At 31.5% G+C, this 20,931-nt stretch overlaps 1 protein-coding gene and 1 long non-coding RNA gene across 4 annotated transcripts in view; one reads left to right on the plus strand and one right to left on the minus strand.

Annotated features, from left to right (window-relative positions):
- Nucleotides 1-87: 87 nt before the first annotated feature.
- LOC144854117 (CUB and sushi domain-containing protein 3-like) lies at nucleotides 88-17,964 on the minus strand. Of its 3 annotated transcripts, XM_078712004.1 has the most exons (17): nucleotides 17,828-17,964; nucleotides 9,091-9,441; nucleotides 8,516-8,908; nucleotides 8,164-8,337; nucleotides 7,476-7,655; nucleotides 7,159-7,338; nucleotides 6,635-6,808; nucleotides 6,055-6,231; nucleotides 5,774-5,953; nucleotides 5,065-5,241; nucleotides 4,449-4,625; nucleotides 4,113-4,145; nucleotides 3,562-3,798; nucleotides 3,114-3,179; nucleotides 2,780-2,821; nucleotides 1,896-1,983; nucleotides 88-1,537 (listed from the first exon to the last, which is right to left on the minus strand). In XM_078712004.1, exons 1-17 carry the CDS (start codon nucleotides 17,883-17,885, stop codon nucleotides 1,294-1,296), a joined length of 2,931 nt encoding a protein of 976 aa, XP_078568130.1. In that variant the 5' UTR covers nucleotides 17,886-17,964; the 3' UTR covers nucleotides 88-1,293. The 3 variants fall into 3 exon arrangements, with proteins under 3 accessions (XP_078568130.1, XP_078568131.1, XP_078568132.1); XM_078712005.1 differs by lacking the exon at nucleotides 7,159-7,338; XM_078712006.1 differs by lacking the exon at nucleotides 3,562-3,798.
- Nucleotides 2,244-20,931, plus strand: part of LOC144854129 (uncharacterized) — a 44,191-nt gene continuing 25,503 nt past the window's right edge. The window contains exons 1-2 of the long non-coding RNA XR_013614512.1: nucleotides 2,244-2,417; nucleotides 13,486-13,644. This is a non-coding gene — a long non-coding RNA (uncharacterized LOC144854129). The remainder of the gene's footprint in view (nucleotides 2,418-13,485; nucleotides 13,645-20,931) is intronic.

Below are 20,931 nucleotides of genomic sequence, written 5' to 3' on the forward strand. Positions count from 1 at the left end.
TTTGTTGTGACTCTGCCTTCTCTTTAACATCTAACGGGAGAAAGAAAGAAATTAAGAGAAGAAATAATGAGAAAAGACACAAACACATAATTTAAAAAAGACATTTATTTTAAAATTGAAAATTCAATTAAAACGTATTAATTTTATTTTACAGTACAATGATACAAAAATATGTTTTTCTCATAAACTACATAGCAAATTAATGTATTCTGTTTTATGTAGTATTTATATAATAATTTATTTTACAGAATCTGTATATTCAAGGCTAAATGTTCGTGTTCCTTTATTTATAAATACAACACTTTGCATAAGTTGCTACTAATATCAACAAGAAATCATTTTTATATTGTTAATATTTAAAAATACTAACATTATTCAGAACCAATCTACATGCCAATCAATTAGTTGATCACCATTGATTGACCAGTGATTGGTACAGTTGTATAAGTGCTAAAGCCAATTGTATTTTGTGTTATAACTTACAAAAATGATTGTTTAAAATGAATATACAAACATAAAAAATAGTGCCTCCCTATGATGTCGAGTCCTATTATTAACACCTATCAAAAGCATTGCAATGTTAAACTACTGTAAAATAAGCTAACTTTAGTTCTATTCTTTTCAAAACTATACGAACGAACACATTAAGTTATTTTAAATAATTCAATAACATTTAAACATTTATTATCTTTATATATTACATAGCCTATGTAAATATGCAGTCAATATCTGTATAATATCCTAATAAGGCACTCACATACCAACGAGATTATATTGATACCATTAATGCTTCGAGACGGCATAATCAAGCAGTGTGTTACAATATCAATACTTTTAAGTTTATGGCATTTATAAGATTTGATAGTTCAAAAATAAGCACTGGCGGGAAAAATCATCAGTGATACGCTAACAAAATATAAGCGCGCGCGGGCGTATCCTGCGTTACTATACTACGCGCATACATTTATGAGATCTAGAAAATGTTTTTAAAAAATGTATACCTAAAGATATTCAGTAATTGATATTATCGGAATGTAGCAATCAAACAAGCCGCAAATAAAAGAAAAACATTTTTAAAAAACTGCAACTTATTTGGTTTCGGTGGATATAACCAATCAATGGAAGAACCACAATATTGATATATTTACAAGGTGTACTTTCAAATCATCTACAACGTAGAACAAGATATTTTAACGAGAATAAATAAATTATTCTTCATCGTAAATGATTTATAGTTTGTAATTGGTCTTAAATTAAATATATAGGCCTATTATAATATAATATAGCGTTAGACTATTTGGACATAAACTTGGGTTTAAATTTGCCGCCACTTGTTTCGCTTTCCAAGTGACCTATTGGTTTCCAGCCATCTGATTCATCGATTCCATTGGTTGTTGGCTCAACTTCATTTTCTTCGGTCATGTCAAACCCGTCATTTGTCGCCGCCATTGGCGGTTCAGCAAACCCGTCCAGGTAAGTAGGGTTAGGGATTGCTTCAATACTAGTAGTCTCTTTCAAAGGATGTTTTGTCTTTTTCCTAATTTTATACAAAATAATCAAGAATTAAAAATATTTAATTGTTGTATTATATACTGCAATTTCTTGTTAATTCTGGAAGATTTGATTGATTTTTTTCTGTTAGTTAGTTTCGTTGTTGTTGAATATTTCAGAGGCGTGGGTGCGGGGTGCAGTTTATGAGGACCTAGCAGCTCTATTTTTCAAAATTGTCTTAGCTCAGCCCAACCACTTGTCTTATCTCCAAACTGTCATAACAGTTCGAAATATTGAACAGACATTTATTATAATAAAATGTATGTAGTAACAGCAATTAAATTAAATGCTGTAAAAGAAAAAAAGAAAATACGAAATTAAAATGTAATTTTGTGATTACTTACTTTGCTGCAAGTATGTACGTTGCTCCTAAAATTAATATTATTAACAATAGAGCTGATATTCCAATAACTATGTACATCATCAGCATATCTATAAAACAAAATTAAGAATATGTGGTTACAAACAAAGTACAATTGTAAATTATCTAATCTAAATAAACTTTTTACAATAATGTTATACCAGTAATTAGATGTATGCCTTCCGTATCTATGACAAAACAAATTACATAGAATTTCAAATGACAAGTATATCTTAGACGGAAAATAAACAACCCAACTTCACAAAAGAACTAAAGCATGGACCCTCTATCGCGCATGCTCGACTGACTACTGGCAGTAGTTATTGTTATTGTAGTATTTAATGCATACTGCATATTACGTAATCCTGGTGGTTACGCCACCAGTATGCAAATTAGGTACGTCATTCTGAGGGATAGTAATTATCTGTATTGACAGGGTAAGAAGAATGTGAATGAAGCCGGAAGGTAAATCAACAACAATCAACGCAGAAGAACTATATTATTTGTAAGTAAACGTTTCTGAATATTCGTTATTCCATCAATTGCCAAATACCTATAGGAAAGTTTAAACTAAACGACATACGTCGATACCACGAGTTTATTTCTGCGATTTTTGAAATTCGAAATAGGCCTACGATATGTGGTAATTACGATAAGTAAGCTACAACAATGTCTAACTAAACTTTTAACAACATAACGACATTAAGTTATACCAGAATCGCTTAAAATAAACGTTTAAGTTGATCTTACGCACATAATTGACCGTCGGTATAACAGAAAATGGAACAGATAACTTATCGGTTTTTTTTATTTTATAGGCCTAAATACTAATCTAAATGTTTACACAATAATTTTCAAAATAAATACCTGATTCTCCATCAGTCTGGGCAGCATTCTGACTTTTACCAGCTGAAATTTAAATAATGATATTATTATAAGTTCTGTATCGTGTATTATAGCCTAGATGCTGTACACACATCATCATAGTTTAATGTTTATATATATAGTTTATTATAGAAACAATGCGTGTTTATCCTATTGAACCTTTTCAGTATGTCTCTGTATTTAAGCATATCGTGTAATTCCTTCTCCCAGATTTATTATTATCGCTGGACGATTTTCAGTCGAAAGAATATTGCTTAGGATTAGGCCTAATAAAACATCATATTTAGTTAGTATACTTATAGTCCATCAAACTTACTAGTAGCGGGTACTGCTGTTGACTTTGCCTGCGTTACCTCCTCATTTGATGTTGATGTTTTCATAGCTAAAAAACACAATTATTGAGAAAAGTAAGTAACGATTGCGCACATACCAGTGACGATGGTTAATAAAACTTTATTTTATAATCACAGCTACACAGACAAGCCACAAATACTATCCAAAAACAAATAATTTCCTGACGCAAAATTAGTTATTTGTAGACATTTACAATTAGCAATTGACATGACATTTTGATATCAATTTTTCAGATTATTAAACAATAAATATACATTTACACCTGTTCCGATTTACGGAACGGATGACGACATCGTTTGTAAAATGTACCGTTATTGAAAATCGGAACCGGTGTAAATGTAACGTTTGTGCGAAAAGAAGGAAATGTGTTTAGAGAAAAACGACCACCATGTTAATCATCAATCACTTACTATCACTTGTTAACTTAGTTTGTAAAAGTGTTGCTAGTAGGGTGTCAGTAGTTGTAGGCCTAGGCGGTAATGTTGTACGCATCAGCGTTGTAAGCCTTTGTGTAAGCTTCTTCAGCGTTGTCAAACCTTCTGTTGTTACGTGATCAGTTGGAGTAGGCAGTTGGGTGGTGGGGCTTTTCGTCGTGTACAGGCGAGTGGTAGGTGGTAGAGTAAAGTTCTCAGTTGTAGGATTATGTGCTATTAAAATATATTTGGTGAATTCACAATAAGATACCACAACCGTGCAAAAACAAATACTAAATACAGTCTACTACTATATTTGCAGAAAGTAAAACGCATCCTCTTGTTTTATAAACACATAGGCCTATTGTAGAAGTTAATTTAAATTAATTTACTTGAATATTGAACACAAGGATGTATGCATTGTACTTTCTTATTGAATTGTTATTAAACCACACATAGAAAAGGTGCAACTAAATTGATATGCATGCTTTAGTTTCCCACCAATCTTGAGATAAAATAAATCGTGTGAATTTCACATCTAAACTTACTTGTGATTGCTTCAGATGTTGGTTGAGGGATTTCTAAAAACAAAATAATAATATATTCAATATCGCAATGCAATCTCACTAACATAATATCAAAGTCATATGGCCATGTAGTTTGTGCTTCTATCACTATTCCCATAATTGGAAACAAAAATCATTGAATATGGTGTCGTCATGATATTTAAAGTATACAGTATTCTCTATTTAATTGGTCTCCGTCCGATATTTCAATTTCATTTACTTTGTACAACTTTAACTTCATATTATACTTTATATTTCGGTGTGTAAATATAAACAAAAACAAACGATACAATATATTTTTTTTTAAATGGTACAAACCTGTACAAACTATTGGTTCTCCAGACCAAGAGGTATTAGTATGGCAAGTTATCATTGCGTTCCCGCCTGTCTGCTCGTATCCCGTCATGCATTCGTAAGTAACTATTGCTCCAACAACATAACTGTCGCCAGTTCGGATTGAAAACTCAGAATTTGCTGGTTCCCCACACGTAGAAACTGAAATTAAATCAATACTGTATTATGTTTAGCTGTATGCAAATGGGGAGACGTCTCAACGGAAATCATTCGATTTAAAAAAAAATTGTTTTATAATCCAGCGCGGGTTTTGCTCAATTTTATGGAGAATTCAAAGTAATATAGCTCAAACAATGTAGTGGCCGATCGAGGATGCCATAGACAATAGGATTCTATATTTTGAACAATGATATTGGTATACTGTTCAGATCCCTCAGGGACAAGATAATAATAAATGAACGAAGAAGGCCTCTGTAAATGTCGATGATTAGATAATACGAGATATTAGATAGACCTGGTATTCGAATTATCAAGAGATTGTTGGAACAAATCCCAATTATTATTATTATTGTTATTTAAACTCTTCTAATTGGGAAAAGATACTACATAAAAATAAAAAAATATATATAACTAAACGTACTTGAACATGTTGGTTCTTCGCCAGACCATGAACCGCCTGCCCCACACATCCTCCAGTCATTTCCACTACTAATACCATACCCAGGTTCACATTCATACGTTACAATTGCACCATAGGTTGTCTGATCAACCTCAACGGTAATTCCATCAGGAGATCCCGGATGCATACAATCAACGACTGAAAAGTAAAACAAAAGAAACCGCTATTAAATTATGTGCATTCATAATGTAAAAAATGTGTTTAGAACAATAACAACCTGAATCATTAAGACAGTAATTGATTTTATTAGTCAATGTATTGTTTTCTATCAGTTGACATGACGGGGTCGTTACCCTTGCATTTTGGGTCAAACAAAATGCAAGCGGCCTAAATTATGCTCTTGTACTTTTTTGTCATAATAACGTAACATGATGGATTTATATAACTTATTTTTTTTACAGTCTACATGTGCTTTAAAGAATGAAAGTTTACCATCTACCTTTGCATTTCAATCAAATGCCATTATCACAAAACAAGCGGCCTAAATTATGAACTTTTTTGCATATCTGAAGATAACGTAACTTTGGCTTCTTCTAACTCCATTGATAGATTTTTATATCGTTTGTCTTACAATAATGCAATAATTCCGCTAAAAGAATGAACATTTATCATTATATTATATTAACAAGCCTAGTTAAATAAAAAAATAATAAGGTTGAAATCAAATTACTTTGGCAGTTCGGAACGCTGTCTGACCATGTTCCATCAGCCTGACATGTGATACTCTGGGAACCCATGATGTCATATCCGGTGTCGCAGCTGTATTGTACAGTACTTCCATATGTTCTTCCACTGTCCATACTTATTGCTCCGTTAGTCGGCGGTGAGCCTGGATCACTACAGTTAACAACTAAAATGAACAAATATCGTTAATAATGTAATAAAGTTTAATAATAATTGAATTGTTATTTTTTTTAAAAGATTTTTAGTTAGATATTTAGGACTACTAACTTTGGCAAGTTGGAATGTCATCTGACCATGTTCCATTAGCTTGGCAAGTTATAGTCTCTACCCCCATGATGTCATATCCGGTGTCGCATATATAAGAAACGACGCTGTTATAAGTTGTATTCTGACCAGATCTCCAGAGTCCATTGTCTGGTATACCGGGGTCTCCGCAGTTAACAACTAAACAGACACATTGTTATGTTATTATTTTTATAAACATGTATGCCTATGCACCACACAGTTCACAAACAAATTAATTAATATTAAATAATTAAAACAATAATAATTATGAAATATATATATAAATTCCAAATTAAGCTGTAATGTTTTGTTACTAGAAATTATAAGCTTTGAAGTTTATAAAAATAGACACCATTTAATTTAAGTATTAGAAAATGTAAACTACACTCATGAAATGTTTTTTTATTTAAATTCAATTAAATAAAAAATCGTTAATTCACGAACAATGATTTTAAATATAATTTTAAATGTATATTTAAAAAAAACTATTAGTACAATAGTACAGTAATATTTAAAAGTAGAAAACAGGCTAAAATTAAGAACTAATTTAAGTTATGCTTACTTTTACAAGTCGGAACATTGTCTGTCCATGTTCCATCAGATTGGCAAGTTATGAGCTGTTCACCAATGATGTCATATCCGGTGTTGCATATATAGGAAAGAACGCTGGTATAAGTTGTAGTCTGACCAGATCTAAGTCCATTTTCTGGTAAACCAGGGTCTCCGCAGTTAACAACTAAACAAAAATGAAATGTTATTCAATCAGTACAGAGGAAAGGAATGTTTCCTACTTTCTGGAGTTTTATAATGGATGAATTGTACGTTCATGGGTTAGAATTAGTGGTTCCGAAGAAATTCTTGTTTTTGGCAACTGTAAATGCCTCGTAAACATGACAGTTTTAGACATAGTCATCCTGTATTTGTTCTGTCTATCTATACTTTTTTTGTAGTTTACTTTTATATAAGTAGTAGACATATTTGTTATTAATCTAATCAAATAATGTAGGTTAAAACAACTTGATCGCTACATGTGCAAATTGATTGTATAGAATTTTTGAAACCGATTTCTTAATCGGTGTTACTTACTTTGACATACCAACACATCGCCAGACCAGCTTCCATCTTCTTGACATGTAATCATGTTGTTACTAGATACTTGATTGTAACCTGCTTCACAGCTGAATGTTAGAACAGAGTTGTACGTTTGGGAAAATTCACTGGTTAACATTACGCCTTCTCCAACTAATACTGTTGGACACTCAATTACTGCAAACAAAAGAATGATGTTATAGACATTTGGTAAGCTTTGTTTTGATAATTGTAACTGAATAGGTCAAAATTTAACATTATTATGTAGTCTTGATGGAATTAGTTAATGAGATGTACATGGATTGCAACCATACCTCCACAAGATGGAATTGATCCGGACCAACTTCCGTCTTCCAAACACATTCTGGTCATGTCACCTATCAATTCATAGCCAACAGTAGTACACGTATATGTTGCTGACATGCCAAATGTTGTGCCAGATACATGTGAAACCTCGCCATTAGTAATATTGCTCAACCCTCCACAATCCACAGCTGTAAATAGATTAATATAATTTGTAATATTAACATGTTTAAGACAATTTCTTAGCGTTACATATAACGGATAGCTCGATGAGAATTCTGATTAAACTACCATAAAATATTAATGGAAATGCTCAGTTGTCATTAAATACTACATTACTAGTTTGTTACTTTATATTTTGTACATAATATTTTTCTAGTAAAAAAGTCTATGCCAATTGATAAACCACTTTTCTTTTACTTTATTTTAATTACTCTGGAGATACCTTCACTCAAGAATCGTGTAGTAGCTTCCAAATATTTAAAGTAATAACTTTAGTATAGAACTCTGAAATTAGATGTTTCAGCAATAAGAATATATGGCCTATTTGTGTCATTTCTTCTTCTGATCCTCTCATGGTTCAGTTTCTAAGATTACTGTTATGTACTGTTTCTATATTCTTCATATGAAGTCCGAAATTAAATGAAATATGTTTTCTTTTAAAACAAAAAGTGAAAAAAACGGGATCATATAACTTACGGATACAAGATGGTAAAGATCCTGACCAAGTTTTATCTGACTGACACTGTCTTGTCGAAGAATCACTTAAAACATACCCAGCGTTACACGAGTAACTTACAGTTTTTGGGTAGAAAAACTGATTTTCATTAAGAGCACCATTTGGTGGTGTACCAGGATCTCCACACGAAACACCTGAAACAATTATGAAAAGTATTGATCTTAACTTTTAATTCAAGACTTAATCTGGAAAATGCACAGGTAAACATTATTGAGAATGGCGCCACTGCTGCATCCTACGACATGAATTCCAAGATATATAAACATACAAATTAGTAGTAGAAAGGTTGCTGTAAGTTTAACTAATAATTACCATTGCAATTTGGCAACTCTTCTGACCACAAACGGTCCTCTCGACATTCTAATTCACCACTTGCAACATCGCCCTCTGGTTCATATCCTACACTGCATTCATACGTTATAGTATCTCCAACAACAAAAGCCCCAGGATATTGAACGTTTCTGCTAACTTCTGTCAAAGAGTCTGTGTTCAACGCAGAACACTCTCTGATGCACGCCGGTTGTGTTTCTTTAGTTACATGACTAAATACACCGGAAAACCAACAATATGACTCTGTAGGTCCAACTTGGTGAAATCTTGAGTTACATGTCAACGTCACAGTGGTCTGTGAGGCGTATATTTCTTGATTTGGTGTAACCGTACCGTTGCTAAACTCAAATGATGTACAATTCATAAATGCATCATCTATAAAACAAACACATATATTTAATCAAAATATTACGTGAGACCTATGCCTACTATAATTTTTTGCACCATAAAAAAACCTCGTTGCTTCAGCGCAATACAACTCTCCAAGGAGAGTCTATTACAGCATTAAATAGGCCTACAAAATCTACGTCTTCAAAAAATAACTTCAATATACATACTTTTATACATTATAATTCTTAATTCTCCACCACACAATTGACTGTTATCTCCTGTACATGCCTCTTGCGTGCAATTACTACTTGATGGTTTACCGTTTGCTGGAGCCAATGGATCGAAATTATCTCCACAAAAGCACTGACTTCCAGCTTCCAAACCAGAGTATAAGAAACCCCGCCTGTGACATAAGTCATGGCAAAACTCTACAGTCATAGAATCCTCACTTTCACAGTAAGGCTGTTCTGCTGCGCATCCATTGCACTTTTCTTCTGGTTCTGGAATATTGCAAGAGTCTAGGCCTGGAAGTGTTCGACTTTCCGCATAATCGTAATAGCATCCTAAGTCTTCAAAGCCTAGAAATTAAACAAACGCATACATTATCTAATTTATCTTGTATACTGAAATTAACCTTATTTATGGATGAATAAAGCGATGTATATGTCTATTCGCACTTTTCATCTTAAGAAATAGGCCTACTAAGGATGCATATACTATATTATTGTTAAATTAATCTCGCAATACCACATTCATTAGTCAGGTCTGAGTTGAACCGAATTAAATATTAAAAAGAACAACACTAGAAGATACATTTTTATTTATTTATTTTATGAGTTTATATTTATCATTTTTTGGCCCTTGTTAAGAAATCATTTGCTTTGTAAAAAATATAAACTATACATTGTCCAAACTGGCTACCGTTGCATTTTACGAAATGACTAACTTTTAAGGAATTTATTGCACTTTAGACCTATATGTAACCTTAAAACGTATTTCAAATTGCTTTGTTTTACCACCGTTCATGCACAAACTTGCTATATTAAAAGCCATTTTCATACCAAACGTTAATTGAACCGAGATTTATTTTGAGAAAACAAAACATTTTAAGCCACGTTGTAAGACCAATCTTAATTGAACATTGTAATATTCTCATGTATAGGATACAATTCGACAGTCATTACTCTTATTATTACCAGTATTAGCTCTACCATTATTTAAGTATGAAACATAAATACTCTTGATAATGATAGGGAATATATTTATTTAAAATACGCCTTTACCCGATGTAAATCCCCTTTTATGCTCCTACGTACCAATAACCTAATATTTTTCTGTGATTCATACCATATTACCATTATTTAGGACGATACCTATACTGTCTGCTCTAACAATAGGGTGACACTACGCATGCTCCCAATTAACCATTTGTCTGTTGTGACTCCCCCTATAGTAGGAAATAGACACATGATGGCCGCAATGACAAGAGCAATTCAAATATTCAATAATAATATCATAAATACTATTATTTAAGTACAGCATGATAAATAGTGCCTTTCTAAAGATAGGGGGAATTTCTTGTACTACATTTTATTAAAAATAACTTTGTTAATTCCCCTATATGGTCCCCCAATCTTTAGTTGGTTTCATTCATTTTCCTTTCATCCTCTTTTATTCTCTTTTATTATTACTTAACCATTTTTCTTTCATTTATGATTCCCCCTATAGAGAAATTAGACGATATTTATACATCATTATCAGTTGCTAATTGGCTTGGAAAACAAAATTTCCATTTAAATTCCAAAATGAACAATACTTAAATATGGTGGTGCATGGCGTGAATGACTCATTTAATAAGTTAAAAACCGATAGGCCTACTATTTAAAAAAGACTGGTACAGTACATTATTAAAACAACAGATGTTACCAAACCATTATATTGATTGCAGACTCGAGAAACTATTTAATACTTGTGTGTGATTTGTACAGCGCTGTGGATATCATTTCTCGTGGCTACCACATAAGTAAATCTTCAATTATTTGGGTATTTTGAATCATGAGGCACTCAAATTCAAAATTCAAATTCTCTTTTATTAATCCTTTCAGAAATTCATTGCTTGTTTTACAATTATATAAAAATGTATAACAATATAAAAGAAGAATAGAACGCCACAAAACATGAGAAAACATTTAACAATAAACTTATTGCACTCTTCCCGCCTTGTGTATCTGTTACGATCTCAAAATACTATTTGAATCTCAAAAATCCTAATCAAGGGAGTGAGTGAATGATTCGTCAATAGAACATTGAATATTAATACTAATCAACTATGCAACTTAATCAATCCTTCATTGGGTGCAAATAAATTCAAATTATAGATATAACACCGCAAACATTCATAATACTACCGTACCGATACTTCATTACCAGTTTTTAAAATGTACATTGAAGTATATTAATACTGTATCAGACTAATTAACATAATCTCTCAAAACCAATACCACAACAATGCATTATCTATAGTATGTTTATATGTACAGCGCTTGCTATATGTAATGCCGTGAATAAGTAATCCAAATCACAACTTGTTGCTATGGTAGCGTGTCAATATAGAGGAAAAGTAATAGTAGTATTGCTTACCACACCTTTGTCGTTTACTGAATGACTAATTCTGAAATTGTAACGGTAAGCATTGGAAATAATATTATTTCAATGCTAATGTATTGAACTAAATATAATGCCGGGTACTGTACTGTATCTTTCAATGTTAATTGATTGCTTTTGTAATTAACGAGATAGAAGGCGTAATAGTAGTTAATAGTAATAGTACTTAGGTGTCTATTCTCTACCTCATTAATTTACGTTTTTAACAGCAGATAATAATGCCCAACTACTAAACCATGGAGGAAATATATATCTATATATTTCCTCCATGCTAAAACTAACACATTAATACTGTAAGGAAGAATTAATGCGGTTCTCCATTGTGTTGATGATGGGGGTTTTTTTTCAACCATTGAAAATTTAGTGCCATGAGCTATAAATACGATTCGGTAGTTTGTTATGTATTATTCAGTTAGCCTACAATAAAACAATTGTCTTTTTGTATTTGCTTTACCAGTGATCAAAGAAACGGTTTATTTGTATCCCAGGGATCGATAACGTTATGCTCTGAACTGCGCATGCCTAATCAGTAATTATTCTTCATGGCTTAATCTATAGAAACACCCATAATAATTGTTACGTGACTAAGGCTTATGGAATGGCAACGAAATGAATTTTTAAAAGTATTTGGTTTATATACGTGTAGTAGCTAAACGTAAGGATGGAAACACGAGATTAATCAAGTGGTATCTCAATCTTTGTACAGAATTGTGATGTACTATAGTAGGCATGTTAGTACGATACTCATTATAAGTAGCTGATGTGGTAGAATAGTTAAAATGTAACCGGTTATTAGTGTATGGTAATTTTCCTAAAATTCAGGTCCACCATGTTGTTCTTCATAGAACCAAAATACATAATATGAAACTATGAAAAGCCTCTAACAAGCATTGTCTCGACAAATCTGACGAATGGTTGAATAACTTCAGCAGAAAGAATAACAAACTTTAATACCCAATTATAACAAAACAAACAACAAAGTAAAATAATGACATTCATATGTAAATTTTCATTTTTACTATTATTTGACAATGGCGGTTAAAAGTGTTTACATTCTTTGTTGAGATACGTGCTGTCATGTTGGTGAATATAGCTAAATAATTCCTCCATTATTTGTATCAAATACTTCTTTTAAATAAAGCGATACGGAAATGAACTGCAAAGATAAGATGAGCCTTGAAATTATCAGAAGCACAGTCTGCTTTATAGTTATGGTGGTAAAACTGATAAGACCATTATCAGAAGATACACTGGATAGTTTCGGATAATATGATATTATATCATTGGCCTATAGCGTTTGTGCAATTTTATGTATTTTTCTTGTAGTTTTATTGTCTTATATTATCTTTATTACCGTATGTCAGGCAAAATGAATTTCCATTTTAAGTGGACCAATAACATTTCTTTAAAATAAAAAAGAGTAACTCCAAAGAAACCGACGTAAAATATAATAAATACTTGTTATACAAGCAATACTACAAGTATTTATAAGTGATAAAAACAGGCCATGAATAATCTACTGTAGCTTACATGGGTTAAAGGTTGTATTCAGTAAAATAACTGCTCTGTATGAATAGGATTTGTCCGTATTGTGGGTTATGAATTTGCATGTCAAAAGATTCAGTTTAGTGACTTTATTATAAACGTCAACTAGACGAAATATTTTACTGGCAGATAATGCCATTTAATAATCATGATTAGTTATATGTCCGGGTGTTATTAATTTGCAAATGGGGAAAAGAGGGCTTCAATCCTACCATAGGTCCATGATCCTACCATTCTATTTCCACTTTATAAAGAGCAAAAATGAAATGTGCAAAAGCTGCCGTTTATGGCGAGGTTCAATAATTTCCACTAATAATGTGTTAGAATTGGCCTGAAAAACTAATCTTAATGTTGATGATGATGATGTAGTTTAGTATAGTTCTTTAAACAATTTTCAATAACTCTTTTTCTAGAATTTTCCTTTGGCGATCAGCATCGTGTAATCTGGAATGAACCAATGTAACTAAAGTGGGATTTGAACCCAACACTTTCAACTGATACAGATGACACGTTGTTGCACTCCATATCATTTTGAATCGTCTGCAACCAGTCACGTTTTTATACCTCATGGGGTAAGTTCCTTCTTAATCGTTATACCTGTTGTCAGAGCTTTCCCTTCTTAATTGACATGTGGTTTAATATTACCACAATTGAACGACGTATAATTTCAACGACGGATACAATACATAAATTATAATATATTTTTAAAGGAAATTTGAGGTTTTCTTTTTCTGCTTGCAAAAACAAGTTTGAAAATAGCACAAACTGAACCGATGTTTCAGTGAAGCATGTAATTCAATGCGAGCCCAATGTGGCTTAATTACCGATATGATATTAAGATAATTGTTCCGGAGGATGGAGACATAATCAATCTTAACTACGCAACAGTTTCCGGATTGGAAAAATGAATTTGAAAACATCTTATTGACACCTTACACCTACTCAGTCGCGAATTATCTTTTAAGTGCCTGAATAATGTTGCTGTTAGTTTGTACAATGTCATTGTTGACCAAATCAATGTGAGCCCACGTATACACAATAACTGAAAACACTCCCTTATTATCATGATGCTATTATTAGAACTGTTGTGGAATAATAGAAACAGACAGATACTGTACCAATGCCAGACATGTTGCAACATTAATATAACTATTGGTGATACTTAATGCAGAATATATCATATTATTATAACCCACTACCCCCTTAAGCAAGATCTACAACTTTCTCAAATCTGTTTAATATAAACTTAAGGCTTTTAAAATAAGGTATATTATATTTTTAAAGCATGAATTTTCCACATTCAATTTTCATAGAATAATATAATATTAAACATTCCGTTGGTCTTAACAACATCAAAAGAGATTATTGCATTTCTAGAAAACTTTAATCAATTATTACTTTATTGTAGGATCTTGTTAATATCCTTGAGGATATATTATTGTACTTATACAAACACCTATATCCACTTAATAACAGTGGCCAGCACAAATCGCTTAATATAAAGTAAGTATTGGGCTACTGCAAACTGTATTTTAAATCTCTTGTCATTACGGTTCGCAAAATTCATAATAAAATATACCGTACGGTTTTTATTATCGTAACACAAGTTTAACGTCATACTCGTTACCATACTGTAGGCAATCATTAAAAATTCATAAATTGATTTAGTATTGTTATATTGTACCATATTGTTGACTTCACAAATACTGGCAATTTACAATTGAACTCTTCATTCTTTGAACAAAATTGTGAACGATGTATCTTAGTATTTATTTTTGGAATTTACTGTTATTTAAATTATAATATGTGTTATTATTGTATATACGTATAACAGCGTAACCGTAAATGGTACAGTAGGCGGTTATTGAAAATGTCACAAACCGATGGACTAATGAGATTCGTAGTCGTAGACCATTGTTTGGTATTCGACTAGTTCATTCCAGATTTCTTTATAAATCGATTACATTCACAAAGGTAGAATTATTTATTTCATGTATTGTCCCCCTGAAAAAATAATTCTTAAAAAAATTGTTGTTGAATATGCCATTTTAATGTCGTCTTATACTGTATCCACTTTGACCAAAAATTGTATCGAAAAAAAAATGTAGTTACCTAATAAACTGTAATTTAAAGCAAAAAGTAGTCAAATTGGCTGCCAGCCAAGGGGTTTTTGGTTGAATTTGACCATTTATTGAAAACCATTAAGTGGAAACTTTTTTTTTCTACAGAAGTGATTAACTTTAAACTACAAAATAACCTATTCAAAGTCTAATTTAACTAATCTTAATTTTTCATGTTTTTGGGGGACAATACATCTTTAATAAAACGGGATTATTTGGAAATTAAACTACATATTATTTCAGATTCCTAAATACATCGGTATAACCATGGAGAAATAAGTTATTTCTCCATGGTATAACCTAGGCCTACATCGTTATCCAAAATGTTCCTCCCAACAAATTTCGAGTCGTATCACTTGACAAATAGATTGACTGTTATGGAATTCGTTTAAAAGATTGACGTTTCGAATTTATTTTATCAAGGGGTGATAAGTTTACAGTAACCTTTGTCATCACCTGTAGTTTTTTTTAACCGTTTTTGGTAATGAAATAAAAAAAAATTACAATGAAGTGTCCTTCTCGTGATTCACCTTGTGGTTGTACGCATTGCTGCCTAGAAAACAATTCTATCATGGAAAAGATTCTAATTTGAATTCATTATTACGGATATTTGAGGATTAAAATGTTTGTATCAATCAAATCGTTGGCTTGGGTATGAGTTCGTGATAAATATGGAACTATATTCCCTGGTATTCATTTGTATTGTACCGGTATTGATTATCTTATTAACGTCAGGCTGTTTAACATCCCGAAATACTACTTTTCATACGGATATAGGGCCTAATCTGGAATGTTTACCTCCTACCATTGTATTGTTACCGAAGCTTAAACACAATTTATTCAATTCTGAATGTCAAATGCTATAATACCGCCATTCTCTTTTCTCACATATCCGTACCTAATCATCGTTTAGAAAATGAAGTGAGGCCAATAACGTGTGTTTTTGATTGAATTAGGTATGTTTAATAGTATTATGCGACTACAGTTAGTATATACATGAGTACGACATAATAACATAGATAGGGACATCATTGTACATAAAACAAGATATGCTATGTAATCATGGAGGTACCTCAATGCTACTATGTTGATACGCTTTTAAGCCATATATCACCTACTGTATTTTATCTACACTTCTGTGTTATGAGAATAAAAATAATATTAATAAACATTATGAGCCTTGGGGGAAGGGTCGCCCACATTGTTTGAAATCATCAAGTGTTTTAGGAATGCTGACCGTCAAAATAATGTACAGTATTCGTTATGTCTTCTGTTATTAATGTTTGATGGGAAAATTGTTACGGTATTTCTGTAGATGATATAAATTTGATAATAAGGGTATATCATAATAACAAGGAAACATATGAAAATCTAAAGTTTGTATAAATTCAAGATTTTTCTCTTTCAAGCTTCAAAATGGTAGCTTTGAATTATTACGTCATTTTGAATTGATTATTATCAAGTAATATTCATAATAACCAACATTGACCTAAATTATAATAACAACAATATCATGCAAAGACTGGTAGACGTGTCTGTCAGATACCTATTGAAGGTTGTGTTATTGTTAGCAATTCTCTGCTGTCATTTAAACTATATGCATAATTTTGGAGTATTGAAGGAGTTTTGCCAGGTGAATAAATACCTCTTTTAAAACATCAAAATCCTTTAGTATATACGTCACAATAGTGGGTTTCTTTATATATAACTGTTTGCTATCACGCTTCGTGTGTTCTCTATAGATGAGATCTAACGTCATTGCCAACCACTATTGTGTTAAATATTTTTCTAGGGTTGTGAATGAATAGAAGGTGCAGCGATAGAGAAAAAAACATGACGGTAGGCTTACTGTCCTAGGCCTACTCATCAATCAGAATCAGACGTTTGGTATAATAGATGCATAGGACAAAAATGTATGTTCAAATAAATACGATTTTCTTGTCACATGTGTAAATATTGTTTTTTTTTTAAATAATTAAAACCTTTCTCAAGTCTGCACAAATAGACAAAATAAAACGTTTTAAAATACGAATTGTTAAAAAAGAATACGTTGTAACTTATACAAAATGATCATTTAAAATTATGGAGAGTAAAAGTTACCAATTCTCTTGTCAAACCAATAGCGTATAACACTAGAACAGATTCAAATTTCTCAAAAATGTAGATAATTTGTAATCATAGTATATACCGCATAATCAAATTATTATTTGTTTCTGAGTATTTGATAAACAATATTTGTGAAAATGATACTAATAAACTATGTTACCAGTACTTTATTCATAATACTGTATAACCATGGAGAAAGATATAGTCCTCTATGATATAACCTACCACTGGATGTGACTCTACTTTCTGCATTGTAATAATACAATCCTGTAATGATAATAGGCCTAAAACGAACGAATGACTTTTTAGTATAATCGGGTTTTTCTTCAATCGATAATTTTTGTACTTCAGTGATAAAATACCATTAGAGAATATATTCGAATACAGTCGCTTCTGGATTCGATATGGTACTATATAAATAGAATCAGCTATTCGCATGCAGGTGAAATGGTTCACATAGAAAGTGATCCGAGTAAATGCCAAATGTTTGGTTAAAGCAATCCACATCATACAGTAATTGAAATCTTACCTGTACAAAGATGTAATAGTAAAAGTCCTAGAATTACAAACATCAAATTCGATCCCATTTTGTTTTTAAATTAATGTAAAATATAAAATGTCCCCTTGGCGTGTTTAGTCCCTATCGTCGTAGTGTCATGGATCGAGTATTCGCAAATAACGGAACCAATTGTTGAACCATACTTGTTATATACTCGGTACCATTAAACAGATTTTTTCATTGTATTGATAAATGACTCACTGTTACGTAGATTGTATCCACCCACCTAATGAATATTCATAGGAATAATTTATGCTAATTAAAAAACACAAATTAAATTTCTTAGACATAGAATAAATCAATAAAAAAAGTAATATCAGCAGTAAAACAATATTTATAACGGTTACGTTTTATTAAATATAAATAAATACGTGAGCACAACATACCTGTTGCAGAATGGTATAACCCATTCACCCTTACCTTTTCATGTAGGATTATCTATTGATCTGAATTAATCTATTGTATGTGTTATGATTCATTAATATTGGGTTGAAGTCATAAAGTAACCAATAGAAATATAGGTAGAGGTGTTGCTTATCAGTTTGTATTGAAATAAGACACCGGAAGTAATTAATAAAATGCTTCTGTGTAAAAGGAAGGAGTATTTTTGCATCATTTGGCATTTTACTTTGAAGGTCTGGTATTGACAGTTTGTAACCTTCATTAATAGGCTGACGTGTTTAAAATGGTGGAATTGTGGATAATTGATCAATTCATGTAGAAAATGTAAAACAGACGTAAATATACAGAACACATTTTACGAACGCTTAAGGAAATGAATTTTATTTCTTTATAAACACAGTCTATTCAGCCTTGTCTTTTTTCTTTCTTTTTTTTCAATTTTCTGCCATATACAATACAACAATTTCTAAAACAATTCATCCCATGCTAGTGATCCTCTAACACCGCGTGAGAATCAACTGCCCTAGCCTTCATCCGTGCAAGTGAGAGTATTCGGGTGGAGAGAAGTTAAAATACAATGTTAAATAAAGTAAAACAAAGAGAATTACAGTATATTAAATGTATTTATTCATCATATGATAATTGAATACTATAATAATAGTATAACTATTAACATAGGCCTACTACAGTAAATAAAAAGGAATTAAACCTTAGTAACATACCTACATCGAACACATCAATATCTTGACACCGTACTTAATTGTGTTGTCATTGTAGGCTTAAATATTATTTTACTTCCGTTGTATTGCTTTTCTGTGTACTTCTTTTTATTTTTTTTTCAATTTAACCAGTGCAGCTGTTATAAATAACTGGCTCAACAAATTTAGCATGAACTATCATGTAACTCAAAATAACAACATCAGCCTATGCACATATAATGATTTATTATTTTCTGATTATTATTTTTAATCAATTGGTTGCGCAAGCATCCTCATAAAAGGAAGGGACGAAGGATGTTTAATTGAATCCAAGATTTTAGACCTTGTAGATGTGTATTTACCTGGAAAGTAGGATGCAATGTATGTAAAATACATGTGGCGAAGAATAGTTCGTCGGCATTGAAGTTAATCAAAAATAGTATTTATCATTTGGAATAAAAAGACAGACGTTCAAAATCATTGTCTTTGTTGTCTTTGATTTATTCAATTCAATAGGCAATTTTAATCCCATTTTAGGTAATATTGTTATACTAACGTATGATTACTTATTATAAATATAGTTTTGAACAAATAAAATGAAAGAGGAAGGGAGAAAATTGAAATACAGCCAAGTAGAACTGTATGCCTTTTTAAAGCGATTTTATCACTGCGTTACAAAACTATTCATTTTGATAGTGTAGACAGAACTTAAGAGAATAGAGAATAGTTCAATTTGTCGTCATATTCTTACTATAGCAGCGATATTTCTATCCACCTTTGTTATTAGATTATAGGTATTGCTTTTGTTATTTGGCATACATGTAGGCCTCGCTTACATTTCATTGGTTAAGTTACGCATTTATAGTTGTTATAGGTATATTTACTGTTACCTCTAGTGTTTACTGTACACACGAAATGTGCCAGGTGAAAAAACTATACCAGTATTTTAGTATTAATCAGAAACAATCAACTGATATACACATGTAAGCCTACTTCGAAATGTAACAAGGCCAACAGCCATAAGTCGCGTGCTCTCAGAAAAAAAATGAACTTTCAAAAAGTAATGTACTTTAAAACTTTTCTGTACATCAGAAAAAAAAGTACAGAAAAGCGATAAAACGCATAGTGATACCGGACCGACAGACAGACCGACAGACCGACCGACCGACATAGTGAACTATTGAGTCGCGTCCACGCGACTAAAAATACAGCTAGCCTAGTCAAACTATTAATACACAAGTTTGTTCCCTTTATACCTCATTTAAATTTCTTCAAAAGTCATGTCTGATCTGACATCATTGTATTATAATGTGTTGAACACAAATCTAGAATATTATGTAATTCATTTCCTTCTGGTTAGCATAATATTTCAATTTAACAAAGACGGTAAAAGAAGAAAGGTTATTTTTCAAATTATGAGTAAATTTAAACAAATAATTAGAAAGGGAAAAATGTATATAAATCCAATAACGAATTACCCACATAATGAAATAAATGTGTTAGTATGTTTGTGTAAAAAATAACAATAATACAGAGATCAGCAGATAAAATATTATTTACAATGACTTTGGATGTTTTTCATTATTGAAATAATAGCCTGAATAGCATTAAAATATGGATTTGGTTTAAAAAACCCAACAACTTTCTAAACTTTCTCTCATATAATTTAATAATTTTTACATGCTGATTTTGTAGACCTGCTTTATTTGTGGCTGTTCAGAACGAGGTCTGATTTGCATCAACTGTCACATGTGCTACGGTTGCCTGCTTTATGGTGAACAAACACTATATCCTATATTTTGTTTCTGCAACAATACTTTCCATAATTACGCAACTGTTGTTTCTAAAATTACTTTTTACAAAACAAATAATTACGTAGAAATATCACCCACGGAATTCCGGAAGTAGATCAAATTGAAAGAGTTGCAAACAATTTTACCAAAAACGGCCTAAAAGCAAATAGAAGACAATAGG

This window comes from Antedon bifida, chromosome 10 (assembly GCF_963402885.1).
Source record: "Antedon bifida chromosome 10, ecAntBifi1.1, whole genome shotgun sequence".
Taxonomy (NCBI): Eukaryota; Metazoa; Echinodermata; class Crinoidea; order Comatulida; family Antedonidae; genus Antedon; species Antedon bifida.

Bases quoted from the DNA above. Each gene is read 5' to 3' on its own strand.
- LOC144854117 (XM_078712004.1), bottom strand. From the start codon at position 17,885: ATGGGATCGAATTTGATGTTTGTAATTCTAGGACTTTTACTATTACAT. The intron at 7,339-7,475 runs GTATGGTTGCAA...TTTTGTTTGCAG, and splicing joins ATCAATTCCATCTTGTGGAG to TAATTGAGTGTCCAACAGTA. The intron at 5,242-5,773 runs GTAATTTGATTT...TTTACTTTTCAG, and splicing joins CAGCGTTCCGAACTGCCAAA to TCGTTGATTGTATGCATCCG.